The 25,524-nt window shown below is 45.8% G+C and overlaps 1 protein-coding gene across 1 annotated transcript in view; it reads left to right on the top strand.

Moving 5' to 3' along the window:
• The first annotated feature begins 3,404 nt into the window (after positions 1-3,404).
• LOC146811134 (uncharacterized) overlaps positions 3,405-25,524 on the top strand; it is a 262,070-nt gene continuing 239,950 nt past the window's right edge. Inside the window, exons 1-2 of the mRNA XM_085615039.1 lie at positions 3,405-3,493; positions 11,416-11,468. Coding sequence (XP_085471165.1) covers positions 3,445-3,493; positions 11,416-11,468 — 102 coding nt within the window. The 5' untranslated portion in view covers positions 3,405-3,444. The remainder of the gene's footprint in view (positions 3,494-11,415; positions 11,469-25,524) is intronic.

Here is a 25,524-nt window from a genome sequence, read left to right as displayed (position 1 = left end):
TACATATATTACAAATATTTTTTTTTCATAAAGACACATATGTCATCAGCAGAGGATTACGGTCGCGTGAGTTATAGTTGCCTACAGTAACTATAACGGGGGAATTTCATTGGTTTTTTATCAGTAAAATGTCCAGCTAACTATAACATGTGTGAAACCTATGGTTTTTTCAGTGAATTTGCAAGGTTTTTTAAATGCTAATTCCTAACTATTACGTGTGTGAAACCTATGGTTTTTTCAGTGAATTTGTACGTTTTTTTAAATGCTAAGTTACTTTACGCCATTTGTGGCGTGCGCGCCCACTTAACGCAGTTCGTTCCGTGCGCGCACGGTGCGCTTCGCGCACCGTGCGCGCACAGTGAGCACGCGGTGCGCTTCGCGCACCGCGTGCCCACGTTACGCTAGATGGGCCATGAACGCACGATGCGCTTCGCGCACCGTGCGCACATGGAGGACATATGATGAGCATCGTTGTGACAGGTAAAATATATGTTTTTTTAAAGTTTTTATAAGCCATGCACAAATGGTGCACTTCGGGCACCATTTGCACACGGGGTGGGTACAGTGTGGATATTGTTTTTTTTTTTTATTATTTTTCACCGTACGCGTACGGTAAACGTAATCGGCGAAATTTTCGAAAAAATTAAAATTGCCTTTATTCATTTGGGGGATCGTTGGGGACTACCTCGACATGGCTAGGTGCTTGGGAGCTGTCTAAATAGCCCCTTTACATGTTTTGGCACTTTGTTTTTCAGCCCCCTGTCAGAGTGCGAGAGAGAAAATGGCGGCCGCCACTTCCTGGTTTCGACCGATTCCAATGTTTACTAAGATCTAACGGCCAATCAGAATCGCGCTCGCGCGCGTCACCGTACGCGTACGGTAAGCGCACCGTAAGCGCACCGTAAGCTGCCACAGATATATATATTGATTTAAAGGTTATTTTCTCAGAATCTACTGAACAGATTTACACCAAACCTACAAAAGGCACTTCCTTGACCTGAGGACTACCTCTCTGACAAATTTCATTAAATTCTGTTCAGCCGTTCGGGCTGTAGCTGTGGCTAAAGGTCCTATGGAAAAATGCATGGGAAAAACGCGTTTTGGGACCCCCCTTTTATCTCAGCCCCCGCTTGACGAATCCCCCGAGACTTTCAGGGTAGGAGCGGAGCGTAGCGCCCCACCTATTTTGAAAATTTCGCGAAGATTCGTCGACCGGCGCCAAAGTTATTCCAAATAGAATGTTGCGGATTTCCTATGGAAACAGGGTCCTAACTATAACTATCTACTGGCGACCGCCAGTAGATAATATATATATATATCCTCAACCTTCTCTTCACACCTCACCCCCCTCAGCAACATTACAGACTGTGACATACCAGTCTCCAGTAGTGGCAGAGCGCAGGCCTTCAGCATTTGTGTGGCGGGCACATTTTTTGCCCACCGCAAAAATACCATGAATTTTTAGGTTTCGGCCTGAAAATGTTGCTTTTTTTACTGCAAAAGTGAGGTGTATTTATACAATGCATCTAAAATTGCTTCAAATGTAACTTTAAGGCCCACATGACATGCTCACATAGACAGATAGGACACAACATTATGGTAAGCGAGTGTCACGGGTGCCTCTGAATAGACACTGTGATGTCAGCTGTTGGCAATGGCAAAAAATGAAAACAAAAATGAGAGATATCAGCCTCATATGAATGTACAGCTATGATAGATTTAACAACTTATGTTGGTAAAATAGAAACAGAGGTAGCATATCCCTTACACATTCATAACTCTATCATTGGACTGACATTTGTCTGACATCACAAAGAGGGTCAAGGATATGCAAATTGATGTACACAGTAGTGTTTGGGTGAGAGCCACAGGTCTACCAGAGTGTCGGAGGACAAAGAGTCAAACTTTAGCTTGATGGGTAGCCCATGATGTGGGTCAAACGTTAACCCATAATGTGGTTAGCAGAGAACATTGGGTGACTACAGTAGTGGAGAGAAGGGCATAGTTAATAAGTGTGGGTCATTGTTTTGCAGTGGTTAAAGGACTGAACATCTACAGAGTCATGCCCTAGGTGACTGTCCAGGTAAAATAAAGTCAGTTTGAGGCAGCCATCCATGTGAATGAAGTTGTGGTAGGGGCACTGACAAAATACATATTACATATTGTCATTGATGTTGACTTACTAGTGTCTGTAGCCTGTCTGATGCTAGAGGACAATACCCAGGTCAGCACTGACCATGGCAGAGCAGCGGGGAGAGTGGCGGGTGGCAGAGGGGCTGGCAGCTCAGGGCCTGCAATGGAGACAATTACATGATAGAGTTGTGTATATTTAAGTGGTAATCACAGACACGTTCCCTTTATTATCAGGATGTTGCCTCAGCATATGTGTACTAGATACATTGAATACCTTGTTCCTTCATGAGAATCTCAGTTGTAGGCTTGTGGTTGTGACAGGCATAAAGTGAGGTGTACCTGGCTGGGAGAGAAGGATGCCTTCTGAAGCCATCTTGTTTGGGGCCCTGCTACACGAGGAGGAGGTTATGCTGCCTTTGAGAACAAATAACTAGTAACACTTCCATTTAGGTGTGGGCATACTGGGCAGAAGCAGAGCTCCAAACCCTCTAGAACCCGCACACCGAAATCTGGGGCAGTCACTATGAGACCCAAAAGGTTTTCTTAAAGATTAAACATTCGCCGTACATAATCCTACAAATGAAAAGGCTTTAAATTATGACCATTGGTGATGAAAAGCCGTACTCATTACGAATTACCTCTTAATTCAGTTGGGAACAGTAACTGGAGTTGCCAGCCCCATGGGACCTATAAGAGGAGCTACCGGGCAAAACTCAACAAACGACAGGAAATTAGACAGTGAGTTAACGAAGACAAGTCTGGGGTTTCCATCTTAAATATTACTTTTTGAGATGGCTTCGACAGTGAATGTTGACTTTCTTTTAAATTTCCAGTGTTTGAATATTTGTGCTACAGTTAAAATCCCGTGGCTGGCCCAGGCTTGTCATTAACTTGCACTGAGCCCCTCAGAAACAGACTTTCAAAGAGAAATTGGAAATAAGAGAAATTTAAAACAATGAAGTAAGGCAAACAACTAGTTTATTAAAAATAGAAATGACCACAGATGCTTATCTTTCCTGTCATTTAGAACAAAACAGAGAGTTTTCAATTACAGTTAATAACTCTTCCCTTTGGATGGAACATGAGAATGAAGGTGGAGAGAAACTGGCGCCTGTTGAGTCAACATTGATTGATGCCACGGCCAAGAATCAAACTGGTATAATTGTCACGTGACCTGACAACAGATCTGTTGGGAGGAGACTGACTGGTCACTTCCAGTATAAGTAGAGGAGCTCTGGGCTGACAGAGACACCTCATGATTGAACCTTGTGTATTGCAGATCACATCTCTATACCCAGTCATCTCTCCGCCATGAAGATCGCTCTCGTTTTCCTGTTGGTGGGTGTGAGCAGCAGCCATGGTGAGCATCCTTTCTATCCTCATAAATCCTGATTCACAGTGCAAGGGGCCAATCTGCGCTTCCAGATTTACAAACTCGCTTGGAGGCAGATTTACAACTTTCAGAAATTCACAAACTCTTTCCAGTGCAATATTACCTTTTCATGCCAAATTACTGGAAGGTTGTGTGCACCATTTCGCTCTGTGGCGGTTTCATTTCTCTTATGTCCAATTGGACGCCTTGCACAACAGGGCATAGTGAAATGCCAGTGTCTTTGTGCAATGACAGTTTTTAGTTTATCTTTCCTACTCAAAGACTATTTTTGCCATGAAGTAAACCGCTCTAACACCCGTAGGAATTTCTGGGCTGTTCCTTCATATTACGGAGAACGTTTGACTCATACTCTTGACAGGGCAAAATCTCCCATCATCTTCAAGATGGACGGGTGAGAGGGAAGTTTGAGAATACCTACAAACTCTGAAATCTGTCAGTGTTTTTAAAGTTTTCGGGGAAGACCCCATCTGGTTCATCCTTTTTCAGCTTGCTGAGTGGAATTTACTCAATTGTTTTTTTTTTTTTTTTTTTTTTTAATGTCCTCATATATACTGCCAGTCTATACTCTAGATGGAAACCCCATATGCCTTCCACATTGTCTACTGATACCGATACCACCCTGGACTCAATGCACGGCAATAGGGGTCGCCCAGAGGTAGGCTGTTTCCTTGTCCCACTCCCCTGTCCTATGATGAGATACCTCAGGACAGGGGAGGACCGGATCAAAACAAACCTCTGGCATAATCATCGGACCGTTATGTCGACAACCAGGCCACCAGTTCCGACCACACATTATCCGTATTCTCTGCTTGGCTCGCCATATCCATCTTGCTGACTTCTATAATATTTCGTAAGCAGTTAGTAAACCTGGGAGGGGCCGTAGACTTCCATTCTTTACAAATCTCTCTCCTGGCTATAACCATCACGTAAAATATGAATTGTGTGGAGTAATTATTAACATTATAGCCAGGTGGTAGGCCAAAAAAAACTAACCTCGGAGAGCGTAAAATGGTAGTTGTTAAAACCTTCCCCAGGAAGTCAAAAATCTCCTGCCAATATTCTAGAATCTTTGGACATTCCAAAAATATATGAATGTCGTCAGCTGACGGGAGTTTACAGCGCGGGCAACAATAGTTGACTCGTGTAGCCCTGGTCAATCTAGCAGGGGTCCAATACACCCGATAGGCCGTGAACAGATGGTTTCTCCTTAGATTGGCCGGTTTTATAAGGCTCTGAGACAAAGAAAAGGAATCTATCCAGATCTTACTTATAGCTTCGGGACTATCTGATATCAAATTACCCCAAAGATTAGCCAACTCACAGTTTGACATTTCTGTTGGCCCCAATAGAGCCCTATACCAAAATGATACCTCACGTTTCCACCCGCCTATCCTACTGACAGATTCAAGTATCTCAAGGTCCCTCTGTTGCTGTAGCATCTGTCTTGACCACCAGGCGGAGAGTTGGTAAAACTTAAATCTTGTTAAAGATCCATTAGTTAGTAAAGCTAAGGAATCCCAGTCCAAAAGGCCCGAGTTGCCCCAGAGATCTCCCCATATCCTCACGCCTGCTGTTTTTAAAGGTTGGGACAACTGGTCCTGAAGGCATTCCGGAGTACCCGGGGAATCCCAGATTGGGGCGTAAGCATGGTAATATGAGATTCCCAGAGCCCTCCGAACATATACCCAATTCCTAAGGGCAGCCTGCAGGATCTTCAAACGGACTTTTTTGTAGAATTTCTGGTCGCCGAATTTAAATTAAAAAAAACTCCTGACCCTGTGGTAGGTTATGAAGCAAAGCCTGAAATAGACGGCCCTGTGAGGTTGAATCCAGTTTATTGGTCAGTAGTCTAAAATTTTTAAAGTGAAAGGCATGACAGTATATGAGTAAATCTGGCAAGCCTAAACCCCCAATCCTTAACCCTCTCCTTAGCTTTTTCCAGGCTATCCTAGGAGATTTACAAGCCCATATAAAAGAGCCAATCTTACCTTGAAGGCACTTGATCTCTTTCTGAGGAAACGGTAGGGGGATGGAATTATACAAAAAGGTTAATTTGGGAAGTATGGACATTTTAATGAGGTTGACGCGTCCATAAATATTTAATGGCAGATTACCCCATCTAGTTAATGTTTTTGTAATTTCTTTTACTACTATCTGCCAGCTAATTTTTGGAATATTTTTCAGTTCTTGAGTTAAATGAATTCCCAAATATCTCATTCTATGTTTTACATTTTGTATAGATGTGGTATTATTCCATCCCATTATTTCGGTCTTGTCTCTATTTATTTGATACCCCGAGAACCTTCCGAATTCTTCAGCTAAATAAAACAACCTGGGTATGGCTTCCATATGATTGGAGGTGTATAAAAGAAGATCGTCTGCATAAAGAGCGACCTTTAGCTCTAAATCTGCTATCTTAAAAGGTTGAATTACATGGTCAGCCCTAATACCACAGACAAAAGGCTCAAAATAAATATCAAACAAAAGGGGGGACAGAGGGCAACCTTGTCTCGTACCACGAGATATCTGAAACCAGTCAGACAAGCCGTTGTTGACCAGTACTTTAGCTCTAGGGCCCTGATAGAGAGATTTAATTCCCTCTATGAAAGTTGAAGGAAACCCAAACCCAGCCAAAGTGGCCCACAGATAATTCCAGTTTACTTGGTCGAAGGCCTTGGCTGCATCTATTGCAATTAAAGATAATGGGAGCCCTCTGTCTTCTGCATAATCGATGGCTCCAATCGCCTGGAAGGTCAACTCATTCAGCTGCCTCCCCGGAATGAACCCTCTTTGGTCCGGATGTATTATGGATTTTATAATTTTGGCAAGTCTGGTTGCAAGAATCCCAGAGTAGAGTTTCAAATCAGAATTTAAGAGAGATATGGGCCTATAGGACTCGATTTTTTTTGGGTCCTTGTTGGGTTTTACAATTAAAGTGATCGTCGCTTCAGCCCAGGAAGGGGGGATGTTCTGGCCAGAGATCAATAGATGGTTAAAGAGTAAAGTGAGGACAGGTACCAATTGCTCTGAGTAATCTGTGTAAATTTCACTTGGTAACCCGTCTGGGCCCGCCGCTTTCCCCCGTTTAGTTTTCTTGAGTTGAGCTATTACTTCCCCTTCCATTATCTCACTCTCTAAATAGCTCCTATCGGCTTCTGAGATTTGGGGTAGATTTTTCTGACTTAACCAAGATTGAACTTTCTCTAATTCAACACTCTTATCTTCCTTGTATAAGTCATGCATAAACCCTCTTGCTTCCTCCCTAATGTCCCTATCCTCCAAAATTGATATGCCTGTCTCCCTTTGAGTTAAAACTTTAATATTATTCCTGGATCTTTCCTCTCTAGCTTTCCAGGCGAGGAGGGCCCCATATTTCTCCCCGTATTCGAAATTCTTCAGCTTGCTAGTTTCCCATTTTTTCCTAATAATCTTTTCTTCGCTGGCTTTAAGAGAAAGTTGTAATTCTAAAAGCTCCTTTTCAAGTTTAGAGATCTTCTCTCTATCTGAAACGGTGGCCGCTTGTAATTCCATGTCTTTTTCCATAATCGCTTTCAACTCGTCCTGCTTTTTTCTTTTAAGAATGTTTCTATTGTGACATTGAAACTTTGAAAGTACAGAATAAATCCCTTGCTTCAGATGTGGAGAGGCTAGAAACACAAGCCAGAAGAAACAACTTGAGAATCTTGAAAATACCTGAAGGAGCAGAGCTGGAGGACATCAAGGGGTTTGTCTGTAGTCTGTTAAGAGAAGGGGTTTTAAAGGATCGTCCAGACATCAACCTGGAGGCTGAAATTCAACGAGTACACAGAGACCCCTTTAAGTTACACGCAGATAGAAAAGCACCTAGGAAAATTCTGGTAAACTTTCAGTCTTTTAATGTCAAAGAATTAATCTTAGGGAGAAGCCTCTCTAAAGTAGATCTTCACTATCGGGCAACCCCATATCTAATTAGATCGGATATAGGAGGTAGAACAGCTCAGAGGCAGTGGGAGTTGGGCACTAGAATGCCAGAATTAAGATCGTTTGGAGCCCAAGTACAAATGAAATTCCCAGCCCTCTTAAAGATCATGTGGAACAATAAAATGCACAATTGCACCCAAGTTACAGAAGTAGATGATCTTTTAACTTTAATGAGACAGAAGTGACAGGGGCTAAAGTAGGTGTCAAACTCCGGAGGTAATATAGGTCACATTGGGACAAACAGGGGGGGCATGGGGCATAGAGGTTAAGTAACTAATAGGAATAGTAAAGGTGAAAGGTGAAAGAGAATGGAGATATATAAAAAGAGAGGGGGAAAAAGGAAGAAAAAGAAGAAAAAGGAAGGGGAAAAAAAATAATAAATGAATAAATAAATAAAATAAAAAAAAGAAAGAAAAACCCAATCTGTCACATAGCTCCTTCGCATTTTTGCATTTACCCTTTTTTTTTATTGACTGGAGTAATTGGAGCAATGATAAAAACTCCCGTAGATGCACGTAGACCCAAAGGCAGTTCTCCCAGAGCACAATAGACGGTTTTCACCGTCAGGTATGTTGGGGGGGTTCCTCAGGGGGTGGGTGAGGGTGGGGTGTCGGGTGGTGGGTGAAAAAGCAAAAAAAATAGTCCTCATATATGGGAACAATTTGTCTAGGAGGAGTGAAAATGCAGAGTATAGTCATGAGTAGATCGATAAGTATTAAAATCCTCTCTTGGAATTTGAACGGAATGGGCGATAAAAGAAAACAGTCCAGGGTCTGTGATTTTTTAAGAAACTCTGGCGCCGACCTCATGTTAATACAAGAGACACATCTTGAGTTGAATGTCTGTATGCCTGTCTTCGAAAAATTGGGGTGGGTACAGGAGATAGTGTGTTCCAGACAGAAAGGAGTGACTAGGGGGGTTGCGATTGTTGTTAGAGCAAATAGGGGGATAAGACTGATAAAGTCTGAAACTGACCAAACTGGTAGATGGATAGTGACAGCCCTCTCCATTTATGGCTTCCACTACACATGCGCAGTATATTATGGCCCTAATGATGATGACCCTGGTCCCCTATTGAAATTGGCAGCAGGTTTATTAGCGTCCCCAGGCCCTGTGATTTTGGGGGGAGATTTCAATCTTATTTTTGATTTTAATCTGGATAGGACATCGAAGGTTAAATATCATGCCCCTTCCAAATCACTTTCTGTCCTAGGAGCTTTGATGAAAGACTTTAATTTGCTGGATGTTTGGAGGGCCAAGTTTGGCTCTACTAGGGGGTTTACATTCTATAGTAAGAAATATAAAAATTATTCGAGAATAGACTACTTCCTAGTAGATCAACATTTGCTTACAGATATAACCTCTCTTTCCCATATTCCTGTAGGGATATCTGATCATGCGGTTGTTGAAATGGTCTTTTCATTAAGCTCTAGACCCCCAGCCATTAGATGGACATTGGAGAGGACACTGCTCTTAGAGGATCAAGTAAAGGCAGAAATAAGGAAAATAACAATTGAATTCCTAAATATTAATATTGGCTCCTCTACCATTCAGACCGTGTGGGAATCCTACAAGGCTTTTTTACGTGGCATGTTGAGTTCCCTTATGGCCCAGAATTTACTCAATTGTTGACTAATATTATGCATGAGATCACTTTTGCACAAGGACACGTTTTTATGAATAGATTGCAGAATTTGTGCATATCAGACCTACATGTGCAAATCGTTTTGTGACTCTGTTTCTCAGAGTGGGGCTGGGGGCATTTGTGTTTAATGTACCCCCGATTGCCAAAATGTCAGGACCCTCTGAAGTTCACCAACGCTTCACATGCAACACATTAGTGTCTTTGGCAGGGCCTGCAGAGGTGCATTATGGAGCCCGGACGCGAAAGGGAGAATATAGCGGCAGATCTACAAGAAACCAATGCAGCACGGTGCCACAAGTAATTTTGCTGCGCCTCGCTGCGTTAGATTCGAAGCACAGGGATGCGACAAATTTACAACAGTATGTTGCATCTCTGTGCTTCCCCCTGCGCTGGTGCACAAACTGCTGCCCTGCGCAGGCGCAGGCACCCTTGCACCATGGTGCAAGGGTGCCTGCATCGTGGGGAGATTGAAAAGTGATTGCCTCTTCCAATGTGCGCTGTACAATGCAGTACGCATTGAACGAGCTAGGGTGGCGTAGCATTCTGACGCATTTCCAGATTTACGAATTCTCGTAAATCTGGAAATGCATCAGTGGACATGTGTATTGCGTGGAAACACCCACAGCAACACCAATGTCACGGCCCTAACACACAAAGTGTTGCTTGAACAGGGGCGATATTTACAAGCACAGGTTAAGTCATGCCGGGTGACATTACCTATTCTTGTAAATATCACTCAGCAGGCTGCGCCACTGGTGCGTCACGCAACATGATGCACCGGTGGCGTAAGGAGCTTGTAAATCTCCCCCATAGTCTTTTAGGGGCTCTGTACGCCACCGGTGCATCATGTTGCGTGTAGGGGAATTTTCAAAAGTTTTCCAATACTTCTGGATACCTTTCAGAAGTGAAGAAATGTAAGCATTACCGCCTTGTCTTTTTTCTCTCCCCTGTCCGTATATTATTGATGTTTCTGCTACCTGTGACTGATTACCCAAATACCCAGTTGCAAATAGCTGGGAAGAAAGGCTATTCTTTCACAATAAACAGTTTTTCTTCTCTTTACATTATGTTAGTGAGTACCGCCATCTACTTCAATACTTCTCCTCCCCTCAGTTGTACAAATACTTGATACAAAGAATAGGGAGGGAACCAGAGCCTGTGCAAGGGGGGGGAGGCAGGGAGTGGGGAATGGACTGAGGCGGACTCTAGGACATACAGCTCAGTGGCCATGTAGGGAAATAGGCTATCGAGAGATCCATCGCACGAGCTGCTTCATAGAGCGCTTACAAGAACTTTTGTTTCTGAAGCGGAGATATGAATGCTGCTAACAAGCTAGAAGGCCAGCCATGAATAACCAGGGTGGGGAGGAGAAGAAATTGTCAGGGACTGGAGGGGAGGGGTTAAGAAACAGACACGAGAGATAGTCAAAACATGGACACCGTGTGAAATACTCTTTCAGATTTAACAAAATTGTCCCTGAGTTAGTAACTATAATGTGGCAAGTGGAATGCTTGAAGATATAGGGCCCTGCTCCATGGGAGGGAACAAACAATGAAAAAGGAGGGATAAATATGGAAAATACCCACTTGGAAGCAAGGATTTTTAAAGGACACTGAAATGAACAAATTCAAAGCAGTGGGCTCTATGTAACGCCACAGAGTGAATAAAGCATGTCTCAAAGAGACAGCTCAAGCGCTGCCTAGGCTCCACTTAAAAAGGAGCGTGTGTTATTATCAGGAGCCATTAACAGTCAACAGACTGATGAATATCACAATAGAAATATTTTACTGTGTGAGCATTATTTGCCCAACAGGAGATGTCCTCTTAATTGCAAATACAGTTTGATGAATATAGGGTTGAGGACTTTGCTGTGGAAAGTACTCTTTTACTTTGAAGCCTAGGGCTATTTTAGAAGTTTCTGCTCTCACTGTTTATCAGCCACGGGTACTCTGGTATTTAGAAATCAAACCAAAATGTTACTCTTTGGAAGTTACTTGTGTAAAGGAACCATAGCACTGGGAGAAATAGAGATAGAAGTGGAGAGCAGGCCTCCGACACAACTCCAAAGGGATGTAGTTGCAGGCAGATATCGTCCAGCCTGTCCAATGAAGCATTGTAAACGGATTTACAGATATATTAGCGCCACCCTTGGAAAATTGTGTTTTAATACAAATAGGAAGAGAGGAAGGCATCTACGAAGTTACTGTATGGCTGCATAGAATTTAAAACTTTTGGATTTATTTACCGATATTCTCTAATTATTTGATTTTTGTCTGCATTTTAGCTGGTTTCAACATGAATGCGACCAACGTTCAAGAATGCGTCACAAAGGCTCTGGTAAATACATCGCTTATTTTAGATGCACTCATATATATTTGATTGTACTTTTGAAATAATATTTGAAAATGATGTGTATGTTATTGATATTTATGTAAAAAGCTTGTTCTAATATTTTAGCGTTTTTGTAACTGATTTTGAGTGCCATACTGCAGTTTGCAGGTATGAATAGATGTATTTATTTCTTGAATGCAATTAAATGCATACATTTGTACAAGTCTGAACAGGAATGATCTACTGCAGGAACAGTTTGGTTGAATGAGCCTGTTAAACAGGTATATGTTGCATTTGTTTTTACTTTTCAACAAAACGCGTTTCTAGTTCTAATAGATCAATACAATATTGCAATACAATATGCTGCAAAATGCAGCATATTACGTTTCTTCTGCAAAATTTTGTAGAATCTGATAGATAATGTGATCTTCCATTGCAGCATATTACTAGTTATTGTGACAATGGGAAAGCTCCACAAAGGGTTATGGGGCGGGCATTGTGATCATAAAACCCATATTTCAAATTGAACTGTGAAATATTTTTCAAATTTCGCAGGTGCATGTAAAATATGTGGTTTTTAACACTTCATTTCGTGCAATAAAAGTACACAAAGTTGTGATGCATATCTTTTCAATTACGTGTTTGTATACTGATGACTAAAATTACAGCTTCAACAAAATATTTTGAGAAAAACAGTGGAAGCTCTGTGAATTTTTCAAAGTAGTAGAGAATTTATGGTACATTTTTCCTGAAGCAGTCACATCAGGACTAGTGCAGTGAGCTAAGGCTATTCTAGATTTATAACCTGAATGTGAGCACATAATTTCTGGGCTCTGTCAGCATTCCGTCCATCATTTGTTTGTTGTAACGCTTTTCGCCCTAAGTGGGATGGGTATTCCCAGACGTGGGACCCGTGCTCACTACGCCACTGGAGTCAAGCTATCCTGGCTGATGACGGCTGATAGCCAGAAATCGGTCCTAGGATGCTTGATTCTGGTCCAGGGAAAACATGGCTTGGCAGTTCGGGCTGGACTGTTCCCATGAGGCACAGGGTCAAGACTGATTTGCATATGGCCATGTCTAAACTGGGGTGGTGTAGTGGGCAAAAGAACGATGGATTTAACCCAGATCTCTTGACTGGGGGAGAATGTCTGCATTGTCAGCATTCCGTCCATCATTTGTTTGTTGTAACGCTTTTCGCCCTAAGTGGGATGGGTATTCCCAGACGTGGGACCCGTGCTCACTACGCCACTGGAGTCAAGCTATCCTGGCTGATGACGGCTGATAGCCAGAAACCGGTCCTAGGATGCTTGATTCTGGTCCAGGGAAGACATGGCTTGGCAGTTCGGGCTGGACTGTTCCCATGAGGCACAGAGTCAAGACTGATTTGCATATGGCCATGTCTAAACTGGGGTGGTGTAGTGGGCAAAAGAACGATGGATTTAACCCAGATCTCTTGACTGGGGGAGAATGTCTGCATTGTCAGCATTCCGTCCATCATTTGTTTGTTGTAACGCTTTTCGCCCTAAGTGGGATGGGTATTCCCAGACGTGGGACCCGTGCTCACTACGCCACTGGAGTCAAGCTATCCTGGCTGATGACGGCTGATAGCCAGAAACCGGTCCTAGGATGCTTGATTCTGGTCCAGGGAAGACATGGCTTGGCAGTTCGGGCTGGACTGTTCCCATGAGGCACAGGGTCAAGACTGATTTGCATATGGCCATGTCTAAACTGGGGTGGTGTAGTGGGCAAAAGAACGATGGATTTAACCCAGATCTCTTGACTGGGGGAGAATGTCTGCATTGTCAGCATTCCGTCCATCATTTGTTTGTTGTAACGCTTTTCGCCCTAAGTGGGATGGGTATTCCCAGACGTGGGACCCGTGCTCACTACGCCACTGGAGTCAAGCTATCCTAGCTGATGACGGCTGATAGCCAGAAACCGGTCCTAGGATGCTTGATTCTGGTCCAGGGAAGACATGGCTTGGCAGTTCGGGCTGGACTGTTCCCATGAGGCACAGGGTCAAGACTGATTTGCATATGGCCATGTCTAAACTGGGGTGGTGTAGTGGGCAAAAGAACGATGGATTTAACCCAGATCTCTTGACTGGGGGAGAATGTCTGCATTGTCAGCATTCCGTCCATCATTTGTTTGTTGTAACGCTTTTCGCCCTAAGTGGGATGGGTATTCCCAGACGTGGGACCCGTGGTCACTACGCCACTGGAGTCAAGCTATCCTGGCTGATGACGGCTGATAGCCAGAAACCGGTCCTAGGATGCTTGATTCTGGTCCAGGGAAGACATGGCTTGGCAGTTCGGGCTGGACTGTTCCCATGAGGCACAGGGTCAAGACTGATTTGCATATGGCCATGTCTAAACTGGGGTGGTGTAGTGGGCAAAAGAACGATGGATTTAACCCAGATCTCTTGACTGGGGGAGAATGTCTGCATTGTCAGCATTCCGTCCGTCATTTGTTTGTTGTAACGCTTTTCGCCCTAAGTGGGATGGGTATTCCCAGACGTGGGACCCGTGCTCACTACGCCACTGGAGTCAAGCTATCCTGGCTGATGACGGCTGATAGCCAGAAACCGGTCCTAGGATGCTTGATTCTGGTCCAGGGAAGACATGGCTTGGCAGTTCGGGCTGGACTGTTCCCATGAGGCACAGGGTCAAGACTGATTTGCATATGGCCATGTCTAAACTGGGGTGGTGTAGTGGGCAAAAGAACGATGGATTTAACCCAGATCTCTTGACTGGGGGAGAATGTCTGCATTGTCAGCATTCCGTCCATCATTTGTTTGTTGTAACGCTTTTCACCCTAAGTGGAATGGGTATTCCCAGACGTGGGACCCGTGCTCACTACGCCACTGGAGTCAAGCTATCCTGGCTGATGACGGCTGATAGCCAGAAACCAGTCCTAGGATGCTTGATTCTGGTCCAGGGAAGACATGGCTTGGCAGTTCGGGCTGGACTGTTCCCATGAGGCACAGGGTCAAGACTGATTTGCATATGGCCATGTCTAAACTGGGGTGGTGTAGTGGGCAAAAGAACGATGGATTTAACCAAGATCTCTTGACTGGGGGAGAATGTCTGCATTGTCAGCATTCCGTCCATCATTTGTTTGTTGTAACGCTTTTCGCCCTAAGTGGGATGGGTATTCCCAGACGTGGGACCCGTGCTCACTACGCCACTGGAGTCAAGCTATCCTGGCTGATGACGGCTGATAGCCAGAAACCGGTCCTAGGATGCTTGATTCTGGTCCAGGGAAGACATGGCTTGGCAGTTCGGGCTGGACTGTTCCCATGAGGCACAGGGTCAAGACTGATTTGCATATGGCCATGTCTAAACTGGGGTGGTGTAGTGGGCAAAAGAACGATGGATTTAACCCAGATCTCTTGACTGGGGGAGAATGTCTGCATTGTCAGCATTCCGTCCATCATTTGTTTGTTGTAACGCTTTTCGCCCTAAGAGGGATGGGTATTCCCAGACGTGGGACCCGTGCTCACTACGCCACTGGAGTCAAGCTATCCTGGCTGATGACGGCTGATAGCCAGAAACCGGTCCTAGGATGCTTGATTCTGGTCCAGGGAAGACATGGCTTGGCAGTTCGGGCTGGACTGTTCCCATGAGGCACAGGGTCAAGACTGATTTGCATATGGCCATGTCTAAACTGGGGTGGTGTAGTGGGCAAAAGAACGATGGATTTAACCCAGATCTCTTGACTGGGGGAGAATGTCTGCATTGTCAGCATTCCGTCCATCTTTTGTTTGTTGTAACGCTTTTCACCCTAAGTGGGATGGGTATTCCCAGACGTGGGACCCGTGCTCACTACGCCACTGGAGTCAAGCTATCCTGGCTGATGACGGCTGATAGCCAGAAACCGGTCCTAGGATGCTTGATTCTGGTCCAGGGAAGACATGGCTTGGCAGTTCGGGCTGGACTGTTCCCATGAGGCACAGGGTCAAGACTGATTTGCATATGGCCATGTCTAAACTGGGGTGGTGTAGTGGGCAAAAGAACGATGGATTTAACCCAGATCTCTTGACTGGGGGAGAATGTCTGCATTGTCAGCATTCCGTCCATCATTTGTTTGTTGTAACGCTTTTCGCCCTAAGTGGGATGGGTATTCCCAGACGTGGGACCCGTGCTCACTACGCCACTGGAGTCAAGCTATCCTGGCTGATGACGGCTGATAGCCAGAAACCGGTCCTAGGATGCTTGATTCTGGTCCAGGGAAGACATGGCTTGGCAGTTCGGGCTGGACTGTTCCCATGAGGCACAGGGTCAAGACTGATTTGCATATGGCCATGTCTAAACTGGGGTGGTGTAGTGGGCAAAAGAACGATGGATTTAACCCAGATCTCTTGACTGGGGGAGAATGTCTGCATTGTCAGCATTCCGTCCATCATTTGTTTGTTGTAACGCTTTTCGCCCTAAGTGGGATGGGTATTCCCAGACGTGGTACCCGTGCTCACTACGCCACTGGAGTCAAGCTATCCTGGCTGATGACGGCTGATAGCCAGAAACCGGTCCTAGAATGCTTGATTCTGGTCCAGGGAAGACATGGCTTGGCAGTTCGGGCTGGACTGTTCCCATGAGGCACAGGGTCAAGACTGATTTGCATATGGCCATGTCTAAACTGGGGTGGTGTAGTGGGCAAAAGAACGATGGATTTAACCCAGATCTCTTGACTGGGGGAGAATGTCTGCATTGTCAGCATTCCGTCCATCATTTGTTTGTTGTAACGCTTTTCGCCCTAAGTGGGATGGGTATTCCCAGACGTGGGACCCGTGCTCACTACGCCACTGGAGTCAAGCTATCCTGGCTGATGACGGCTGATAGCCAGAAACCGGTCCTAGGATGCTTGATTCTGGTCCAGGGAAGACATGGCTTGGCAGTTCGGGCTGGACTGTTCCCATGAGGCACAGGGTCAAGACTGATTTGCATATGGCCATGTCTAAACTGGGGTGGTGTAGTGGGCAAAAGAACGATGGATTTAACCCAGATCTCTTGACTGGGGGAGAATGTCTGCATTGTCAGCATTCCGTCCATCATTTGTTTGTTGTAACGCTTTTCACCCTAAGTGGGATGGGTATTCCCAGACGTGGGACCCGTGCTCACTACGCCACTGGAGTCAAGCTATCCTGGCTGATGACGGCTGATAGCCAGAAACCGGTCCTAGGATGCTTGATTCTGGTCCAGGGAAGACATGGCTTGGCAGTTCGGGCTGGACTGTTCCCATGAGGCACAGGGTCAAGACTGATTTGCATATGGCCATGTCTAAACTGGGGTGGTGTAGTGGGCAAAAGAACGATGGATTTAACCCAGATCTCTTGACTGGGGGAGAATGTCTGCATTGTCAGCATTCCGTCCATCATTTGTTTGTTGTAACGCTTTTCGCCCTAAGTGGGATGGGTATTCCCAGACGTGGGACCCGTGCTCACTACGCCACTGGAGTCAAGCTATCCTGGCTGATGACGGCTGATAGCCAGAAACCGGTCCTAGGATGCTTGATTCTGGTCCAGGGAAGACATGGCTTGGCAGTTCGGGCTGGACTGTTCCCATGAGGCACAGGGTCAAGACTGATTTGCATATGGCCATGTCTAAACTGGGGTGGTGTAGTGGGCAAAAGAACGATGGATTTAACCCAGATCTCTTGACTGGGGGAGAATGTCTGCATTGTCAGCATTCCGTCCATCATTTGTTTGTTGTAACGCTTTTCGCCCTAAGTGGGATGGGTATTCCCAGACGTGGGACCTGTGCTCACTACGTCACTGGAGTCAAGCTATCCTGGCTGATGACGGCTGATAGCCAGAAACCGGTCCTAGAATGCTTGATTCTGGTCCAGGGAAGACATGGCTTGGCAGTTCGGGCTGGACTGTTCCCATGAGGCACAGGGTCAAGACTGATTTGCATATGGCCATGTCTAAACTGGGGTGGTGTAGTGGGCAAAAGAACGATGGATTTAACCCAGATCTCTTGACTGGGGGAGAATGTCTGCATTGTCAGCATTCCGTCCATCATTTGTTTGTTGTAACGCTTTTCGCCCTAAGTGGGATGGGTATTCCCAGACGTGGGACCCGTGCTCACTACGCCACTGGAGTCAAGCTATCCTGGCTGATGACGGCTGATAGCCAGAAACCGGTCCTAGGATGCTTGATTCTGGTCCAGGGAAGACATGGCTTGGCAGTTCGGGCTGGACTGTTCCCATGAGGCACAGGGTCAAGACTGATTTGCATATGGCCATGTCTAAACTGGGGTGGTGTAGTGGGCAAAAGAACGATGGATTTAACCCAGATCTCTTGACTGGGGGAGAATGTCTGCATTGTCAGCATTCCGTCCATCATTTGTTTGTTGTAACGCTTTTCGCCCTAAGTGGGATGGGTATTCCCAGACGTGGGACCCGTGCTCACTACGCCACTGGAGTCAAGCTATCCTGGCTGATGACGGCTGATAGCCAGAAACCGGTCCTAGGATGCTTGATTCTGGTCCAGGGAAGACATGGCTTGGCAGTTCGGGCTGGACTGTTCCCATGAGGCACAGGGTCAAGACTGATTTGCATATGGCCATGTCTAAACTGGGGTGGTGTAGTGGGCAAAAGAACGATGGATTTAACCCAGATCTCTTGACTGGGGGAGAATGTCTGCATTGTCAGCATTCCGTCCATCATTTGTTTGTTGTAACGCTTTTCGCCCTAAGTGGGATGGGTATTCCCAGACGTGGGACCCGTGCTCACTACGCCACTGGAGTCAAGCTATCCTGGCTGATGACGGCTGATAGCCAGAAACCGGTCCTAGGATGCTTGATTCTGGTCCAGGGAAGACATGGCTTGGCAGTTCGGGCTGGACTGTTCCCATGAGGCACAGGGTCAAGACTGATTTGCATATGGCCATGTCTAAACTGGGGTGGTGTAGTGGGCAAAAGAACGATGGATTTAACCCAGATCTCTTGACTGGGGGAGAATGTCTGCATTGTCAGCATTCCGTCCATCATTTGTTTGTTGTAACGCTTTTCGCCCTAAGTGGGATGGGTATTCCCAGACGTGGGACCCGTGCTCACTACGCCACTGGAGTCAAGCTATCCTGGCTGATGACGGCTGATAGCCAGAAACCGGTCCTAGGATGCTTGATTCTGGTCCAGGGAAGACATGGCTTGGCAGTTCGGGCTGGACTGTTCCCATGAGGCACAGGGTCAAGACTGATTTGCATATGGCCATGTCTAAACTGGGGTGGTGTAGTGGGCAAAAGAACGATGGATTTAACCCAGATCTCTTGACTGGGGGAGAATGTCTGCATTGTCAGCATTCCGTCCATCATTTGTTTGTTGTAACGCTTTTCGCCCTAAGTGGGATGGGTATTCCCAGACGTGGGACCCGTGCTCACTACGCCACTGGAGTCAAGCTATCCTGGCTGATGACGGCTGATAGCCAGAAACCGGTCCTAGGATGCTTGATTCTGGTCCAGGGAAGACATGGCTTGGCAGTTCGGGCTGGACTGTTCCCATGAGGCACAGGGTCAAGACTGATTTGCATATGGCCATGTCTAAACTGGGGTGGTGTAGTGGGCAAAAGAACGATGGATTTAACCCAGATCTCTTGACTGGGGGAGAATGTCTGCATTGTCAGCATTCCGTCCATCATTTGTTTGTTGTAACGCTTTTCGCCCTAAGTGGGATGGGTATTCCCAGACGTGGGACCCGTGCTCACTACGCCACTGGAGTCAAGCTATCCTAGCTGATGACGGCTGATAGCCAGAAACCGGTCCTAGGATGCTTGATTCTGGTCCAGGGAAGACATGGCTTGGCAGTTCGGGCTGGACTGTTCCCATGAGGCACAGGGTCAAGACTGATTTGCATATGGCCATGTCTAAACTGGGGTGGTGTAGTGGGCAAAAGAACGATGGATTTAACCCAGATCTCTTGACTGGGGGAGAATGTCTGCATTGTCAGCATTCCGTCCATCATTTGTTTGTTGTAACGCTTTTCGCCCTAAGTGGGATGGGTATTCCCAGACGTGGGACCCGTGGTCACTACGCCACTGGAGTCAAGCTATCCTGGCTGATGACGGCTGATAGCCAGAAACCGGTCCTAGGATGCTTGATTCTGGTCCAGGGAAGACATGGCTTGGCAGTTCGGGCTGGACTGTTCCCATGAGGCACAGGGTCAAGACTGATTTGCATATGGCCATGTCTAAACTGGGGTGGTGTAGTGGGCAAAAGAACGATGGATTTAACCCAGATCTCTTGACTGGGGGAGAATGTCTGCATTGTCAGCATTCCGTCCATCATTTGTTTGTTGTAACGCTTTTCGCCCTAAGTGGGATGGGTATTCCCAGACGTGGGACCCGTGCTCACTACGCCACTGGAGTCAAGCTATCCTGACTGATGACGGCTGATAGCCAGAAACCGGTCCTAGGATGCTTGATTCTGGTCCAGGGAAGACATGGCTTGGCAGTTCGGGCTGGACTGTTCCCATGAGGCACAGGGTCAAGACTGATTTGCATATGGCCATGTCTAAACTGGGGTGGTGTAGTGGGCAAAAGAACGATGGATTTAACCCAGATCTCTTGACTGGGGGAGAATGTCTGCATTGTCAGCATTCCGTCCATCATTTGTTTGTTGTAACGCTTTTCACCCTAAGTGGAATGGGTATTCCCAGACGTGGGACCCGTGCTCACTACGCCACTGGAGTCAAGCTATCCTGGCTGATGACGGCTGATAGCCAGAAACCAGTCCTAGGATGCTTGATTCTGGTCCAGGGAAGACATGGCTTGGCAGTTCGGGCTGGACTGTTCCCATGAGGCACAGGGTCAAGACTGATTTGCATATGGCCATGTCTAAACTGGGGTGGTGTAGTGGGCAAAAGAACGATGGATTTAACCAAGATCTCTTGACTGGGGGAGAATGTCTGCATTGTCAGCATTCCGTCCATCATTTGTTTGTTGTAACGCTTTTCGCCCTAAGTGGGATGGGTATTCCCAGACGTGGGACCCGTGCTCACTACGCCACTGGAGTCAAGCTATCCTGGCTGATGACGGCTGATAGCCAGAAACCGGTCCTAGGATGCTTGATTCTGGTCCAGGGAAGACATGGCTTGGCAGTTCGGGCTGGACTGTTCCCATGAGGCACAGGGTCAAGACTGATTTGCATATGGCCATGTCTAAACTGGGGTGGTGTAGTGGGCAAAAGAACGATGGATTTAACCCAGATCTCTTGACTGGGGGAGAATGTCTGCATTGTCAGCATTCCGTCCATCATTTGTTTGTTGTAACGCTTTTCGCCCTAAGAGGGATGGGTATTCCCAGACGTGGGACCCGTGCTCACTACGCCACTGGAGTCAAGCTATCCTGGCTGATGACGGCTGATAGCCAGAAACCGGTCCTAGGATGCTTGATTCTGGTCCAGGGAAGACATGGCTTGGCAGTTCGGGCTGGACTGTTCCCATGAGGCACAGGGTCAAGACTGATTTGCATATGGCCATGTCTAAACTGGGGTGGTGTAGTGGGCAAAAGAACGATGGATTTAACCCAGATCTCTTGACTGGGGGAGAATGTCTGCATTGTCAGCATTCCGTCCATCTTTTGTTTGTTGTAACGCTTTTCACCCTAAGTGGGATGGGTATTCCCAGACGTGGGACCCGTGCTCACTACGCCACTGGAGTCAAGCTATCCTGGCTGATGACGGCTGATAGCCAGAAACCGGTCCTAGGATGCTTGATTCTGGTCCAGGGAAGACATGGCTTGGCAGTTCGGGCTGGACTGTTCCCATGAGGCACAGGGTCAAGACTGATTTGCATATGGCCATGTCTAAACTGGGGTGGTGTAGTGGGCAAAAGAACGATGGATTTAACCCAGATCTCTTGACTGGGGGAGAATGTCTGCATTGTCAGCATTCCGTCCATCATTTGTTTGTTGTAACGCTTTTCGCCCTAAGTGGGATGGGTATTCCCAGACGTGGGACCCGTGCTCACTACGCCACTGGAGTCAAGCTATCCTGGCTGATGACGGCTGATAGCCAGAAACCGGTCCTAGGATGCTTGATTCTGGTCCAGGGAAGACATGGCTTGGCAGTTCGGGCTGGACTGTTCCCATGAGGCACAGGGTCAAGACTGATTTGCATATGGCCATGTCTAAACTGGGGTGGTGTAGTGGGCAAAAGAACGATGGATTTAACCCAGATCTCTTGACTGGGGGAGAATGTCTGCATTGTCAGCATTCCGTCCATCATTTGTTTGTTGTAACGCTTTTCGCCCTAAGTGGGATGGGTATTCCCAGACGTGGTACCCGTGCTCACTACGCCACTGGAGTCAAGCTATCCTGGCTGATGACGGCTGATAGCCAGAAACCGGTCCTAGAATGCTTGATTCTGGTCCAGGGAAGACATGGCTTGGCAGTTCGGGCTGGACTGTTCCCATGAGGCACAGGGTCAAGACTGATTTGCATATGGCCATGTCTAAACTGGGGTGGTGTAGTGGGCAAAAGAACGATGGATTTAACCCAGATCTCTTGACTGGGGGAGAATGTCTGCATTGTCAGCATTCCGTCCATCATTTGTTTGTTGTAACGCTTTTCGCCCTAAGTGGGATGGGTATTCCCAGACGTGGGACCCGTGCTCACTACGCCACTGGAGTCAAGCTATCCTGGCTGATGACGGCTGATAGCCAGAAACCGGTCCTAGGATGCTTGATTCTGGTCCAGGGAAGACATGGCTTGGCAGTTCGGGCTGGACTGTTCCCATGAGGCACAGGGTCAAGACTGATTTGCATATGGCCATGTCTAAACTGGGGTGGTGTAGTGGGCAAAAGAACGATGGATTTAACCCAGATCTCTTGACTGGGGGAGAATGTCTGCATTGTCAGCATTCCGTCCATCATTTGTTTGTTGTAATGGTACTAAGGGTGGGCCTTCTCCATGCTTAGCCAGCTGTTGTGTATATGTTCGAGCAGCAGGGTGGCAGAACGGAGGCCTAGTTCTTGTCTGACTTATCTTGTCTGACTTATCCTGTTGGAAGTAGCATGAAGGTCTGTTTCTCTTGCCCTGTGCCACACACTGCATTGGAATCTTTTTTCTTAATTCTTCAGACCTCTGACTCCACTTACCCTTTCTTTTTCAGTCTACCTTAGGACCTCTTATCCTGTGTTGCGCAGGGGGTGGGATTTTTAAGTGAACTCCTCTTTTCGCCTCTGCCCAGGATCAGTAATCCTTCCTATCATCACCTTTCAAGACATATTCTTATGAATAGTAAATCAAGGAATGCCTTAAGTGTTGGAAATAGAAACATTTGCTCCCATAACTAACAAACAGGTTGAAGGAGGATTAGTGGCAGACAGGGGGCAGAGTCATGAGGTAGTACATCATAAGGAGAGGAATCAATGCCAGTAGATGGTCTGTCAGGACACATGCATTAATTGTACACGCCCTGTTCCTAAAAAAATTGAAGAGGTAAGTGTGATGGTTAATCTGTTTTGCCTCACTCAATTTGTTCCAAATTCATTTATAAGATACCTTAGTGGGTTAAAGAACCTGTTGCAGATACCTATGTGTAGCCAGCAGGTCTAAACTTGCAATACTGGAAAGATAGCTCAGACGTTTAATGCACTAAATAGTGAGATCTACATGCAATCATGGCCACAGGTGTGAATCACAGAATTGGTATAGTAATCAGTCTACTGCAGAGCATTGCATGCAGGCTACAGATCACAGATTTGTACTAGGTATGATTAATAAATAAATGCAGGTGTTGTAAAGATCCTTGTGCAACCTGCAGGAGACAAGTTGCAATACTAGTAAAGCAGCTCAGGGAGTTTTATACTAACTGCATAACATCAAGATAACTTGAAGTTTTGTAATTCTAAGGTTGTTAAAACTAGTTCCGATGGGTCGTAATGACACTTATTATTGAGGTTTGGAAGCTGGTGCCTTGGTTTAGCCAGCTGAACACTTGATTAAGAAACATGCAATGAACTTCAGGTAACAATTTCGAAGACACTTGATTCTTCTGAGGTCGAAGCTGGTTAACTGGTATCTAATATCTGGTGTAAATGTGTAACTGTTAGCCCATGGACAGAATAATGGTGACAACTCCTATATATAGTGGTCAGAAATGTAACAGGTGTGCTGTATTAAAAAAAATCCTTTCAGATTGGTTTGTTTCTAGGCAATGTATGACTCGACACAGTGTCTCTTGTTTCCTCTGATGGACTGCTCTGCCTGGAAGACTTGTGAAATTGCAGTCGGGCTTTCAGTTTGAACTCTAAGACCTGCTGCCAGCCCAGGAACACTTTGGACAAAGATATTTCGGCTTCCAAGCATTGGTCAATAACCAGATGGCCCCTGGTCCTTGCTGAGCATAAGAAATTATCAATTTTATCGCAATGTCTCTCTTAGTGATCATGAGCCCCAGGGAACAATTGTCAAGTTTAGCTCTAGTCAGATCAACATCCTCCAGGATATCTAAAATCACAAATGAAGGTGTCATGGGCCCTTAGAACTGATTATCTGTGACATTTCATCCACTACCTTACCTCAAAAGCATGGATAGTTTGACTTTGCCTAATAGTATCTATGAGAGTGCCTTCTTCCTCGCTGCATTTCATGCTATCTGGGTGCACTATATTGCTTATCATATACAATCTGCTCCTGTGATAGCAGGCTTTGTGTAAAGGTTTAAGTTAAATTACTCTCAGGCTATCCCATATAGCAACCTCCCAAGGATGCATCAATGTTGCTTCCCATCCAGTTTCCTCAAAGGATCCGTGCTTCTTTTCCATGAGGCTGGACACCCTGCATGCAGTTTGATCTACTTTTAAGTGGAGTTTTAAAAGAAGCCCTTTGACACCGAAAAAAAGTTTCTCAATTAGAACTCTACATTTCAGATGAGTTGCCTCTGATAAATTAAACCCATCTAGAGAACAGGGTGTGATTGCATGGTGTAGTTGGAGGTATTTCAAATAATTTTTAATATTGTGAATTACTTGACTTTGCTCTCCCCAAGTATATCTCATGTTTTAGAAATGCTCAAAGTATCCCATCTTGTCAACCCCTTCATCCTGACCATATCTTTCAACAAATTGCCCACCCATAGAGTGGTTCCATCTGTGATTTTACTACTCCAGCCACAAAGTGCCATAGCCTTATGCCAGGTCTGTATTACTGTTTGTCACAATCAGTTGTGTGATTTGTCTTTTCATTCCATACAGGTAATGCACATATGTGCTAACACTCACAGATAACATATCAAGAGATATTGAGTGTTCTTCACTCGGCCTTGTAACCACTCACTCACAGTCAGGAGGCTCAGAGGACTATCTTATATTGCAAGTGCAATGATCGAGCAAAGACTAATCTTAAGAGAGCATTCAGTGACATGTGAGGAGACATACCATTCTTAGGGGAGAAGAGTAAGTCAGTTTCTAGTCTTTCGGTCAGCAACATAGCTGGGACCATATAAAATGTTTTTGCAAGACACATAGAGGCTTTGGAAGGGTATTATGTTAGAAATGAGTTCCCCCAATCAATGAAATCAGTAACTTATGAGTTATTTATGCATTACTCTGAAAAGCAGAAAGAGCCACCTCCAGATTTTGGTTTAGTAAGCCCTCCATATTTCCTCTTTCCTCCATCACCTAGCACTTAATAGCCTCAGAGTCATGTTGATAGCTGTATTTTAAGCTCAGCTTCCTCCCCACCACCTATTTGCAGGATTAACCAGCATAGGGGATTCTCTGAAGCAGGCAAAGCTATGCTTTGGAGGCTCCACGTTCAATGCTACTGCACAGCATTTGTTGTTTTTTTTTGCAAATAAACTCCCAATGTGAGAGTTTGTTTTTGAAAAACAAAATATATGTTACTCACACACTATGGGTTTGTTGGTCATTTATTTACATTCCTGTTCAGGACCAATAGAGCAATAGGGCAGATGGTCTGAGTTTCTTTGCCTGTTGGCCTTGCTTCAGCCGAGCTATTATACAAAGCTGTGCCAGTGGAAACATGATCATATGTCTGACTCTAAATAGAGCTGATGAACCAGGAGGTAAGAGGGCAGGGTGCTCTGCCACACTTGTGTCAT

The sequence above is a fragment of the Triturus cristatus genome, chromosome 7 (assembly GCF_964204655.1).
Source record: "Triturus cristatus chromosome 7, aTriCri1.1, whole genome shotgun sequence".
NCBI classification, from domain to species: domain Eukaryota; kingdom Metazoa; phylum Chordata; class Amphibia; order Caudata; family Salamandridae; genus Triturus; species Triturus cristatus.
This window is presented reverse-complemented; position numbering and strand designations above follow the sequence as displayed.